The sequence below is a fragment of the Curcuma longa genome, chromosome 2 (assembly GCF_044706935.1).
Source record: "Curcuma longa cultivar G26 ecotype Majalengka, Jawa Barat chromosome 2, ITB_CL_G26_1.1, whole genome shotgun sequence".
NCBI classification, from domain to species: Eukaryota; Viridiplantae; Streptophyta; class Magnoliopsida; order Zingiberales; family Zingiberaceae; genus Curcuma; species Curcuma longa.
Window position 1 is genome coordinate 10506812 of NC_133862.1, and position 13163 is coordinate 10519974.

The window sequence follows — 13163 nt, forward strand, 5'->3', positions numbered from 1 at the left end:
TTGATCCATCTCTCTACCAATTGCCCCTACACTCAAGCCAATCTTTCTCTTTTCGCGTGCCAAATCTCTCAAACAATCACAATCAAATCCAATCTGTCAGACAGTCACATCACAGTGCAATTATCATATGAAAGGGGAATATTCCATTCGTAATAATCGCAAATGATCACGACAATAAGATACATACCCCTGGCAGACAACTCCTCTGATAAAATCACTGCGCGGGATAAAATCACTGCCAAGATAGTTTGCTACCATGAGCTAGTATAATTCTCTCCTCTCTGTCTATATAATCCCCGGATATGACATGCACAAGTACGCAATTACTTCTTCCTGCAACAGTTTTCTCTCCTCCCCGATAGTTGACTTGAATGTCGGAGTGGTCGAGCAAAACGGTATTGGTGTTTGCAGGTCCCGAAGCTCGTCATCTTCTTCCTCTCCACGACATCAACCGTGGTGCTGCATGGCGGATGACGCGTCCACCAGGCGATCTCAACATAAACAGGGAGCATTGATAATTTAAATACTTTTAGTTTGTCTTAATAAACTATTATTAAATGTTAACTAATATTGTGTTACAATATCATAAAATTAGCACTTGGAACACAAGCCTACCAAACACCTTGGTCATAAAAGGCACTACTAAACCCTAGCTACCTTAGCAAGATATGTAGCACGTGATGCAACCATAGCATTTATTTGAGTGGAGGAAGACGACCTTCCCTCCTGATTCGCCTACTGGATAAATCCTAAGCACAGCTTGAGTGCTACTTCCTACATACTCCACCAGGTTGTTCATATGCATGAGAACTATGCTATGCAATTTGTAAATCTGCTTCATATCATGCTTGTGCTAGTCACTGAGCCAGCATGGGTAGATATCTATAGCAGATATTTGATATGATAACATAACTTTCTGATGCAAAACCAACATAGGGAGTCCCAGTCTGCTAAGCAAGAGTTGCAATTAGAAGACCATGATGTTTATACCCAAGATAAGTGTTTTCCCTTCTATTTTTTTGGGATAAAAATGAATTTGTAAAGGCACAAGAGCTTACTTAAATGAACGTGTTATATGACAATAACCATTTCTAATTTGATAGTCACCAATGAAATTAGTAGAGATGATAAAAAAGAAGAAAAGGTTGGTGTGAACTTGCAGAGTTATGACGGCATCTGCCAGCACAGAAATCCAAAACACTAGAATAAGTTACTAAAAGGAAGAACAAGAGAACAAATGAACTAGTAAGAAATCTCTTCTCAACAAACTTAGATCTTTAACTTTACCTGCTGAGATTGGTTTAGCAATTTTCACCTTCAGAGCAAGATCTTTTTCGGTCTGTTAAGAAAAATGTGATGAATCAAAATTTCAAATTTAAGAAAAGGTCAAAACAAAACCCTGGATGGATCTAAGCAGCATGATACACAGTAGTGACATGAATTGCAACACTGTGAAACAAGGTGGCAGTCCTTCTGTGTTTGCATGCACGTGAAAGTCACGTGTAAAATTGTGCGTTTAAAACCCTGAACGGTCTCCTCTGCTCTATCCTCTTCTTCGCGTTTCGACCATTGTTGAGCTTCTCGTTCCCTCCATCTTCGGCTCCTCACGAAGAGAAAGCGGAATTAGGGTTTTTACCATCGGCTCTCATATTCCGGCGAACTTTCTGTCAGGTAATCTCTGAGGATTCTAGCGCCTTCGGCGTCGATTTGCTTCTTTATCTGAGATCCTCTCGCTGAGTTGCTTCACTTGGTTTACAATTTTGATCTTTTGCCTTCGTTCCTGAGATTGGGTTCTATTTGATCTCTGATCATACTGTCTCATTTGGATTTTACAAGATTTTATGTTTGTTCACAGTGAAACCTTGTCCTTTTTTTTTCAACTGTTCAACCACTAATTTCAGTAATCAGTAACCAATTTTGTTTCTCACAAACTTTCATTAGGTGTTCAAATGAAAGTTGACAAGGTTATGGCTGCCTTACATGAATGGTTAAGTGATTCCTATGATCTTGGTTTGCCGGTGAAGGTATGTGGCTTGAGTGTGTTATCAAGCAACTACTTGATTAAGCTTCTTGCAGACTATTAGGCCAATTTAGTGTAGATAACAGATGATAATTACAGCTTGCTGTTAGGATATTGGGGTATGACATGTGTAATTAGAATTATCAAGTACTTTCAGAATGGATTTCTACCTAACATACAAACTTAAGTGCATTATCTAATATTTATCAGCTAAATCTACAGCAATGCAGTATTCTTATATCCCAATTGGTTAGCTAATGAGTGAGTCTGGTTGGGTTCTTATGATATTATTTTCGGCTAAATCTACAGCAATGCATTATTCTTGAACTTAAGCTGAGAGAAGATTAACTACCTTGCTGGTTAGGAAAGTTTCTTCTGCCTGAACTGTAACTGAACAAATGCATTATCTTGCTTGCAGATCAATAGGCTCTTCTTCCATGATTGTTGTTCCTTGGATCTTATATCCTACCAAAAACTTGTTCATAAGTAGGAATGTTGTAGTGTTTTTAATCTCTGACAGAGTATTACTATCATTCCGTTCCCCTTATGAGAAGTAGATTTCCCAAATCATTTCCCTCCTCATATTTATCTTTTTTTTTAGTTGAATCTTACAATGGTGACTTGAGCCATATGGAAAACTTTCGAATTTAGCAGAGACCTGATCTCAGTCCACCTGTTCAACATGATGAAATCACTGCAAAGGTAATACATGTTGATGAAAGTAAACAAAAGCATACTATGATATCAAATAAAAAGCCACTAATTATAATTCGTATGTAACAATTAACAAGTGCTCTTGATTTAGAGCCTCATCTAGAATTTTTAAGTCTTCATTGATTTTACCATAATATAACATATGCTTTCTATTTTAAAAAAAAAACAAGAATATTCTCCATTGTCAATCTATTCCATGAATATATTGGAATCATAAAATAGATTTAAAAAATCAAGATTTAACGGCATATGTTGGCAAAGATAAAAAATCAAAAGTCTATATCTCCATTGTAATGTTATTTTTCCTTTCTGCTCAAGTAAATGGATAAATTTATCATAACATTTTTTATTTTTTTCTCGGTGCCATTCTTTTCTTTTCTTCTTTCTACGTTTAAGCAGATAAGGATGAAGATTAAAAGTGATTGTGATGATGCATTAAAGGATAAAGATATTTAACATCGGACTACGAAGACCAAATCGAGGCCATAAATCCTAAAACATGAGTATAATTTTAGCTAAAGTAAGGCAAATATATTAAAAATAGAACTACCAAAGTCTTGTTTTTCCCCCTCAAGCAACAGTAAGCCAAAAGACAACAAAATATATTCAAATTTGTTTTCTTTTTAAAAATTTTCATTTAGTTTCGTTAGTTAAGAAAAATATTCCAATCAATTTTAACATGTGAAAATATTTAACTAGTGGGGTGGTCGCTTCAAAAACGCAATGAGGAACATTCGGATCAAATGACCTCTCATCGCAAGTGTTCTTGAAGGTTGGTGAGTCAAGATACCACATTGAATAGGCTTTGATCTTCTTTAGACTAAGGGTTCTTTTATGAAGAGTAAAAACTTTCTGGTTGCAGGAAATGAGATTGTGGGTTATGAGAGTCCCCAGCCAACTGCTGGGAGCAGTCTATTTGTGTGTTTGTGCTATTCCGATAATCTGTCTAGCAAACAATTTATAATGATATCCTGTAGCTGTCATGTTCTTCAACAGCCAAGGGGAAGATGGCAAGGAACAAGTTATAATTACAAAAAATATCGTCCCTTGGTCATCAAGTTATTTCAGGAAACAGCTTGATAAGCTAATTTATATCAAAAATAGAATCAAAAGGGACCAAAATAATACTTAGTGCACTTTACCATGATTGCAAACAATCTAGAAATGAAATTGAAACAATCGGATAAACATGTAATATCAAAATTGTGTCAAAATAAACATAGATGATACCAGTAACATCGACATAGAACTAGACATTCAATTGTCATTAAGATGGAACAGTGCAGCAAATATGGAATCAGCTCCGTCACTTTATTGCCACTAAATGAGTAATTGATATCTGTTAATGACAAGACGACCCCCTCATTAATGTCCTAATGCTATGTTGATATAAGAAGTCCGAGGTGGCCTCTGGAGATTAAAGGCGACCTCACAGATACAAATGGGCTGTTGGAACATTAAACTCACAAGGGGAGTTATGACATGAAACATTGAATGCCTTTGATCCTTCATGACCAAAGAATGAGGCACAGCTCCATTTATTAATTGCAGTTGCTGGCACTGATGGATTTGTAGAAGCCTCAACCCACCACATTAATTCATTATGCCTTGCCCAATTTATTTTTCATGGAGGTGGTGTTGTGTTGTTTTTTTCCTTTCCACTTTTTATTTATTTTCTCCCCTCTTGATGAGGAATTGAATTAATTTTAGAGGAAGCTCATGAATGCTCACCAACTAGAAGCAGTTCATTACTGCATGGGACAGTTGATGTTGTTTAGTTTTTCACAAGGATGAAGCTCACGTGGAGCTCATGAGAGCAGTGGCTATTTAACTAAACTCATTGTCATCAAACCATAATTTGTCATAAACATTTATGCTCGACTATATAAATCAATACAGGACTATGAACATGTCATTCTGTCTGTACCATCTCAACTTGTTTTCTTTCTAAAATTTTCTACATGTATATTATTTCTACTTAACTCTATTAAGAAAAGTAGTATTTATGTCACAAGCTAGAGATGGGAATTAATTAAAGAGAGTTACTAGGTTAATCATAGAATTAAAAAAGAGCACCAAGAGGTTCATATGAAGACTAGATCTCCATAATTATATCAAAAAGGAGAGAGCATTAAGAATTAGGAAAGAGTTAGATTTTGGTAGGTCATGCATGGAATGAGCATGCAGGATAGGTTCCCCTGCAACTGTGGCTGTAACTGGAACAATCCAACCCCCCTCGTTTGAATCCCATACGCTAGTTAGTAAAATCGCTTTTGTCTATGATTGATTATTGCAAGTCCAAGCACTAACTGCAGGTGCAATAATTGGAGAGGATCCCTAATTAGTGGTTCGTACATGGAGGTGTTAAATGGAGGGATTTGAGGCAATTTAAGGTCACTCTCCAGTCTACTGTCCGCTTTAAATGCAGAGGACTGCCCTCCTCTTAATGGGGTTGGATGAATTCACTTTAAGAACCTTATTTACTCACCACGCGCGCCCTTGCATGATCCCATCAATCTTAGAAATATGTATCTCTCCGAGTTTACCATTCCTCTAGCTCTATATATTGCAGACTACACGTATGAAGATATAAAAGTTGTTTCATAAAGCTTAACGAGGTGACAAGGAGGGAGGGTACCTGGTTCAAACAGGCGGCCATGGAGCACACAGAGCTTTCTCTCGGCCCGCCTCAGTCAATCTTCAGTGAGGAATCAGATGTGATTACCACGATGAAGAGGAAGCAACAATTGATATGGAGTAATCCAGTGAGCCAACGCAGCAGCATTGACCTCCAGCTCAATGATCCCCTGCCACTAGATTGGGAGCAGTGCTTAGACTTAGAAGTGAGTACTAAACCTCTCTCTGGCAAATATATGTATATGTAATATGACAGGAGGAACAAAATTTAAACTTTGTTTAAATCGATCTGTGGCAGTCAGGAAACATGTATTACCTAAACAGGAAGACGATGAAGACAAGCTGGATGAGGCCAAAGGAGGCGAGCATGGAGTTGGACCTTAACATCTCAGCATTTCCATTCTCAGAAGGGAGGGAAACATACCCAGCTCAGGAAATGAAGCGGCGATGCAGTTCGAGTGGCAACATGGTGGCATTAGTCTGTGTCAATTGCCATCTTCTGGTCATGATGTTCAAATCTTCACCACTGTGTCCAAATTGCAAGTATCTGCACTTGCTGCAGTCACAAGATGTGTCTCGCCGTAATCTGGAAGCTGTGAAACCCTTGGAAACTCTGAGCCTCCTCCGTTAACTGTGGGCATGAGCTTGTAGGTTAGTAGAAAAATATATATATAATAGCGGTTTGGAGCCCCTGATAATAAGGTCAGGTGAAAATGTAAGGTAATGAGAAGAACTGCCAATACGATCGAATGAAATCAGCTCCATGTTCAAACGCTTCATGGGCCATCTTTTCATTAAATGAAGACACGTACCTCGTGATATGAAAGGCTTTGACTGTACCTGCATCATAAAGTGACATAAATGTTGTTCTGTTTTGGTGGACGGACATGAATGCCACATTCTATACCCTTTTCCCTTGCTTCCACACAAAAAACTTTCTAGAGTTCATGCACCTTCCAAATGCCATCTGCTTCCATTCAGCTAGGTGATAAAATTCACCCACCAAAAAACTTCCAACTTGAAAATAACTTTTTCATGTGATGTTCTTCTTTCAAACACCCACAAGGGAGAATGGACAACTATGTATCCTTCTTCAATCACCATGTTACAGACTTGAAAAGTAATCGGTCCCAAAAGTAAATTTGAATACAGATAACAAATTCATGTGTACAATGTTCTGTAATAGTACCAATATAAGCTAACTATTCATGAAAATTGTAGTTGATATTTATCAACACATCATTCTACGACCTAGAAGAAACTAGATCCCTAACAGAGTTCACCAAATCAACAATTTCCTGGTTTGATTCAATGGGTTGTCTTCGAAAACTCTGCATGTAATAAGAGTAACAAGTCATTGATTACGCAGTTAAGTGATCTGAAAATTTACAGATTTTACCTCAGAGGGCCATAGCTGGTCCCCAGCCTTCCTAGGAATTATGTGAAGATGAGTCTGCAGAAGGCAAAGGCTAAATAAGGTAGCAGACAGAAACTGGTATTCGAAGCCATCTATTGAACTTAAATTCAGTACTAACATGAAATATTACTTGGCCTGCTGCTGATCCATTGTTAACCAACAAGTTGAATGAATCTGCAATTTTCACATTACAAGTAACTCTTCCACAAAATGACAAGGAAAGGTGCTTTCACATGGGGCAATCCAACTGCTGGTTTTTGAAAAAGTACACAGCTAGAGGTGGAATGGCGTTTATTTCACAAAGATGAACAGATTAGGCCAAATGGTTCCAAGGCGAACAGGTGGACTGCTCTATTGAGATGACTAGTAACTTTCTACGACATTTAATGCAAATAAACATTCAGAGGAAAGACATATAAAGAATAACAGAAGCATGGTTATATTAAAGTGCCTGCAACAATGTTAAGGATTCTGTTTTTCTTTGCAAAAAAAAAAAAAAAAGAGCAAAATGTTATCAAATGATGCCGAGCCAAAAAAAAAGTGCTGTTACAAGCCTTTTCTTTTAAGATAACAGAATATAAGAAACCAATATACTTAAACAAACTAGTGAAAACCAATCGTGCAAATTGTTAATTTTACACAAGGCTGTGTCGAATAGTAGTTAAATAATCAAAGAGAAGGGGAAAAAAAGAATATCTAATACGCAGAAGTTCTTCCCTCAATACAAGGTCTAGAATCGTGCCAGAATTTTAATGTTTCCTAGAACAATATGATTTTGGTACTATATCGTGTCACACAATACTTAATTGAATTATTCATGATAACATGATTAGTTTTACTGAACATAAATTATAGTTTTACACAATGCAGTGTAGGTATTTATGTCATTCCATGTCTAAGTGCAAGAACTGAACGAAAATTTTTGACTATGTTGACCAACACGGCTTGAGATTTTAATCCATGAATCAAAAATTGTTCAAGAGTTCTCACAAGCCAACTAACAAGTAGCCAAGTTCAAGGCTTACCTCTTTAAAGAGCAGCCTAGTGTACACAGTTTATAATATACCTTAAGTCCAAACATAAAGAAGATGTACAAAATCATCAAAGCAGAGATCTCTTTAGTACATTCCACCTACCACATTGGGTGGCTTTCATTATACAATTGCTAAGAAAGGGTATCTTCGAACACATGGATGCTATCACCTGCATCAAAAACATAAAAATACGAAAACAGTAGATGAAATACATCCTTTCCCATATCTTTCAATTAATCTAGAGGGTAGTCTATATCATGAAAATATATACAATTAGTTACCAGAACAGGGGATGATTTTATAATAATTGAATATCAGATAATCAAGCAATGTAAGCAGGATACAATTTTCATAATAGATTATCCAGGAAAAGTAGTACCTAATGTATGAGTCATCAAGAGGTGTTAATATGCTCATCCTAAGGTATCAAATTCAGAAAGAAAAAATAATGTGAATATTGAAATCCTAGCCAAAACTTAGATTTTTTTAGAAATTTTATCTACAAGCATTGGTATATTCAAATTACAGAAATTTTGAGACAAAAAACAAACAGAAGGGCAATTGAACTTCAAGAGAAAGCATGATAAATCATGCCAGTTCCCACCATACCAATCTCAGTGCAGTATCTCAAAATTAGTTGAAAGAGAAAGCATAATTTGAATGCTATGACAAACATTGACATAAATGCCATTCCGTGAACTATTTTGCTTGTTTCGTCTAGACAAAAAAAAATTATGCCAGTTGAACGATGAATTTCTTTGACATCTGAAAATTCAGATATGGTTTCTTGATTCCAGTTGTTAAATAGAATATATATACACATACATATATATATATTGTTCCTCTGTGGTTTATATGAATATTAATCTCCAATGAACAAAACAGTGGTAGGTATTCAATCTGCACTAGCCATTGAAGCATGCATGTCCATCAATAGACTGTAGAAATTAGACACGTGTTTTAGATTTAGTATTTTGTTCATTGGCATGGTGAAACTTATTGAGGTTCTCAACTAAGGATCCTATTTTTAAATCCAAAGAATTGATGAGGGAAGAGGCAAAATACTTAATGCATAACCAAAGAATACCGAACAATATCAGGACCTGCTTTCCATATTCATGAGCCCATAATTTATATATAATTTCAGATCCAACTCTTGTCAAGATGATAACTCTAAAGATCTCCGATTCTGATGAACATGAAATGCTAAGAGTCAAGAAAAAGAAAGATCCAAGAACTGCAGAGCAGTCATTGGCAATTCCTTATGACAGTGAGAAACAAAAAAAATCAAAGCTCAAAAAGCAAATATCTACAGACATTTGTTACTGTGAGGTTTTTTTTTTGACAAAATAGAATAAGAAAACCATGATGCAATGCCCCAAGATCAGATTCATCAAGATGAAACAGCAACAAGCATAACAAACAGGTGGTGTTTCTCCAAGTTACTGACTAATGCTACTCGAAGGGTCAGGAGTAAAGAGCCTTCAGATTAAGGACACTGGAAACTCACAGATTGCGGAGTTGCTTCCAATGAAGGTGAATGTGATTTTGGAATGATGAGTGAGTGCCTGCAACCCAAGAAGATGAATAAAAGAATTCAGCATGAAATAAATAAATAGTCAATAATTTTGTAAAATAAGATGATTGGGGAATAATGCTTCATTCAATAATCGACATCATAGAAAGAACTACTTATTGATGATATGATAACAAAAATATTCCATTACAAACCAAAAGAATAACAGAGGAGGATCGAGAAATAATCAGAGATGAATCAAAACAAAATCATTGCAAATCGACACGAGTATTAGTTAATTTCTTTCCTTTAACACCTTTAAAACTGGTGTTACGTTAACGTGGCAGATGATGAATGCTCAATGTTTCTAGATCACAAAGGTCAGATCAGATGGCACACCTCAATCAGCATGATCTGTACAAACTTCACGATGATGGAATATTAGCAATGAGCCCGCGAACTCTAAATATAATATAATTCTAGATTGGATAGCCTTTGTGGCACATATATAATATATATGTTCCGATCAAAAATCACAAGAAGACTGATGCTTCAACTTTAGAGAGCAAACACGATGATGTAATTCCATGTTTATGCTCATTTCAACTGACGACATGTTGCCAAGAGCTTACCAAGAAATATGAGAACAAACAGATGATGTAAGGACATTGAGGAGTTTGGCTGAATCGAAGAGATAATCCAGAAGTGAGCACTAATGAATATCTAGTTCACAAGGAGCTTGACCTTGGCTTAGCGGTAACCAACACTGAAAATCTGGAGAATGGCAATAGAAACATGATGAAGAAGAATAACAAGGATGAAGGATAACATATAAGAGAATTAGATGAGGGTTGGGGAAAGCTATATTACATGTAAAATAATATAATCGAGGTATAATTCTTCATTCAATATGTTTTTTTGTTGTTCATACATGATACCCTATTTTATAAATACCATGACATAAGATAAAAATATAGAAGAAAATACATGAAAATACTAGTACGGTAATATGCCAAACAAAAATATATAAAGAAAATTCCAAAAGCAAATAGAATATAATCAAAGAGGATTGGAACAAAAATGCTGCATATCAATAGAAGATTATCAAGTAATTTCATTCCTTTAACAAATTCCAAGTTTAGTTAAATTGCATTATCCTCTTTTTTATCCATTAAATACTTCAGCGAATGGATATCGAGACTCATAACCATGTAGCACCTTAGAGCATAATCATAAAAAAGCATAAAAACTTTACCCAGAAGTCAATGGATTAGAGTCCAAAATACATATGCATACATCATCTTCATAAAGCTGCAAATGAAAGGCAAAACTAGCAATTAAAATTAAGTCAAAATGAATAAGATAAACTGCTCGAAAAAGTTAGAAGTAGCATGTTGATTATCCATTTAATCTACTAGTCCCTCTAGCTAAACCTAAAATATGATTTCCCATATTGGTTCGGAGTTCCACTTGTACATGTCTGGAACTGTATAACATTATTAGACAGTATCAGCACAAGCTATCCATCTTGCTTCCTCCATTAAACTATGTTGATGACTTCAATCATGCAATACAAACTCCATCTATCCGCAAAAAAATTAGTAAAATATTTTTAAGCATCAGCAATTGACAAAAAGATTTTACGTTGATGGAAGCGATAATGATTCTCCAGATTAGAAGAGAATAACACAAAGATTCATCCCAATTGACAACTGAGAACAGAGTCAATAAGACAAAAAAAAAACATTCCTGAAATAAGTAAGGGAAAAAAGAAATCAACGTGGAGAACGATCACAAAAAGATTCATCGGTTTTGAAGGAACACTAGCATTGGAAAGCCTAGACGGATCAAAGGATGAGCAGGCTACCTTGAACGCGGGGGATTCGCCACGGATGATCCGGCAAAAGACGCATCCTGCCTCCCCAGCCCGTTGAGAATCGGCGTCGCCTCCGCCTCCGCTACAGCTGGAAGTGGCGACACACGGCGGTTCGTCGGGCTCAGGAGGGCGTTGAGCGACCCCGGGAGGGGTAGGGCCGGACGGACGGAGATGAGAGGAGAGGACGGCGATGCGGTGATGGGCCATCTAGCAGAGATCGTCGGCGGATGGCAGGCTCAGGCGGAATGATGTCGCCATCAAATCTCTCCCTCTCCCTCTCCCTCTCCAGGCAGCCACAGGGTGGGAGCGAATGCGTTATCTACTCCCAAGTGGCTGCTAACTCTACGAGCTAACAAAAGTATAAAACCTCTAGAATTTTCCAGCACTCACCTCTTTTTTTTTATGTATTTTTTCTACTCTCACCCCCATAGTTTCATTTCAAACAAATCAAACCTTTATACGAAATTCTCTAAGAATACTTTTATTTCGTAAATAAATTTGAAGATAGATAAATTAATTTAGTTTTAAAAAATTTCTAACACCCCTAATAAATATTATTAATATTGTTATATATATACCAGTTGTGTTTTCAACGTAATTGCATAATAAACTTTTTTTTCTTAAAGAGAAATTGATTGACTTTTGTTTTAAATAACTTTAAAAAATGAAATAATAATAATAATAATAATTAATAAAAACATGAAAGAGCGATCTAATTGTAATTGTAATTGAACAAGTTCTTTAATAGATGCATGGAAAGATGTATAAAAGTTTAATTAAGTTTAGGGGCGTAAATGAGTTAAATAGAAAGTTTTATAGTATTTACATTTATTTAATAAGATAATCAAGTTAAGTTTAAAATGAATCAAATTATTAAAATAATTATTCAAGCTTAACTTGATTTTTTTATAAGCTTTAGTTTGGTTTGAATTTAATCTCTCAATTTAAATTTATTTGATTCTTTGAAATTTTTATATTTTTAAATTTATTTAGTCGATCGGTTATTAAATTTGATGATATAAACTTATCTATTTATTTTAAAAATCTTTTGATTATTTAATATGTTGATAAGAATTTTATTAATAAATAAGATTCAATAATATATTATTCACGAATATTATTTACGAACATTAACGAGCTAAACACATATGTGTTTAAGTTTATTCGTTTAGTTTAACGAGTTATTCAAACTTATTCATTTAATTGATCAAGTGTATATCGAATGAATATAAATAACTTATTACCAAATCAAACATTAAATTTATTCGCGAACGTTCAATTTATTTTTACTACCCTAATTAAAGTTTTCTCTCCATTTGATACAAGTTAAAACCATTTTGAGTTTATAAAATAAATGTAATTTAAACAAAATAATATTTATTATTATTTTTAAAATATTTTTGTGGAATTTAAATTTGTTTACCCTTGAAATATGCACTCATGTTAGCAACTTTTTAAAAATTTTAAATGATTTCAATATTTTGTTATCAGTACTCACTACACACCTTTTTACTATACCCACACTCAAAGTATCCATTCTTATTCAAATTATTCATTCTTACTCTAGCAATTTGGAATATCATAACAACTACAATATAAAAATTATGAAGCATGACTACAATATATAATATATAGCTTCTATTCATAATTATTACAATATATAACAACTACTATTGATAACTATTATAATATATATTCAAGTGAAATCCTATTAGACTCAAATTCATATTCATCAATAATATATTATAACATGTGCATGGATGAAATTCTATTCATTCTAAGTTAATATTAATCGTCACTTGATTAATTTTAAAAATAGATAATCTTTTTCTAATTTATCTATCGAATAAATTCAAAATACAACTTAGAGGTCAGTTTCTAAAATATTCATTCCCATCTATTGAAATTCAAATTTTAATTTTCTTATTTGTTCTTTTAAATGATTTCAT

The 13163-nt window shown here is 34.7% G+C and overlaps 2 protein-coding genes across 2 annotated transcripts; one reads left to right on the forward strand and one right to left on the reverse strand.

The window, feature by feature from the left end:
* The first annotated feature begins 5378 nt into the window (after nucleotides 1-5378).
* Nucleotides 5379-6260, forward strand: LOC141821774 (uncharacterized). Its single transcript, XM_074709134.1, has 2 exons — nucleotides 5379-5577; nucleotides 5670-6260. The coding sequence occupies exons 1-2, from the start codon at nucleotides 5392-5394 to the stop codon at nucleotides 6000-6002; spliced, it is 519 nt and encodes a 172-aa protein (XP_074565235.1). The 5' UTR covers nucleotides 5379-5391; the 3' UTR covers nucleotides 6003-6260.
* A 183-nt stretch (nucleotides 6261-6443) lies between these two features.
* LOC141821773 (adenylylsulfatase HINT3-like) lies at nucleotides 6444-11532 on the reverse strand. Its single transcript, XM_074709133.1, has 7 exons — nucleotides 11206-11532; nucleotides 10594-10649; nucleotides 9333-9390; nucleotides 7925-7991; nucleotides 6907-6962; nucleotides 6771-6824; nucleotides 6444-6702 (listed from the first exon to the last, which is right to left on the reverse strand). Exons 1-7 carry the CDS (start codon nucleotides 11419-11421, stop codon nucleotides 6616-6618), a joined length of 594 nt encoding a protein of 197 aa, XP_074565234.1. The 5' UTR covers nucleotides 11422-11532; the 3' UTR covers nucleotides 6444-6615.
* Between the last annotated feature and the right edge of the window lie 1631 nt (nucleotides 11533-13163).

Coding starts and splice junctions, on each gene's coding strand:
- LOC141821774 (XM_074709134.1), top strand. CDS start 5,392: ATGGAGCACACAGAGCTTTCTCTCGGCCCGCCTCAGTCAATCTTCAGT. Junction 5,578..5,669: donor AGCAGTGCTTAGACTTAGAA/GTGAGTACTAAA, acceptor GATCTGTGGCAG/TCAGGAAACATGTATTACCT.
- LOC141821773 (XM_074709133.1), bottom strand. CDS start 11,421: ATGGCCCATCACCGCATCGCCGTCCTCTCCTCTCATCTCCGTCCGTCC. Junction 10,650..11,205: donor GCGAATCCCCCGCGTTCAAG/GTAGCCTGCTCA, acceptor TTTCATTTGCAG/CTTTATGAAGATGATGTATG. Junction 9,391..10,593: donor TCTAATCCATTGACTTCTGG/GTAAAGTTTTTA, acceptor CTTGGGTTGCAG/GCACTCACTCATCATTCCAA.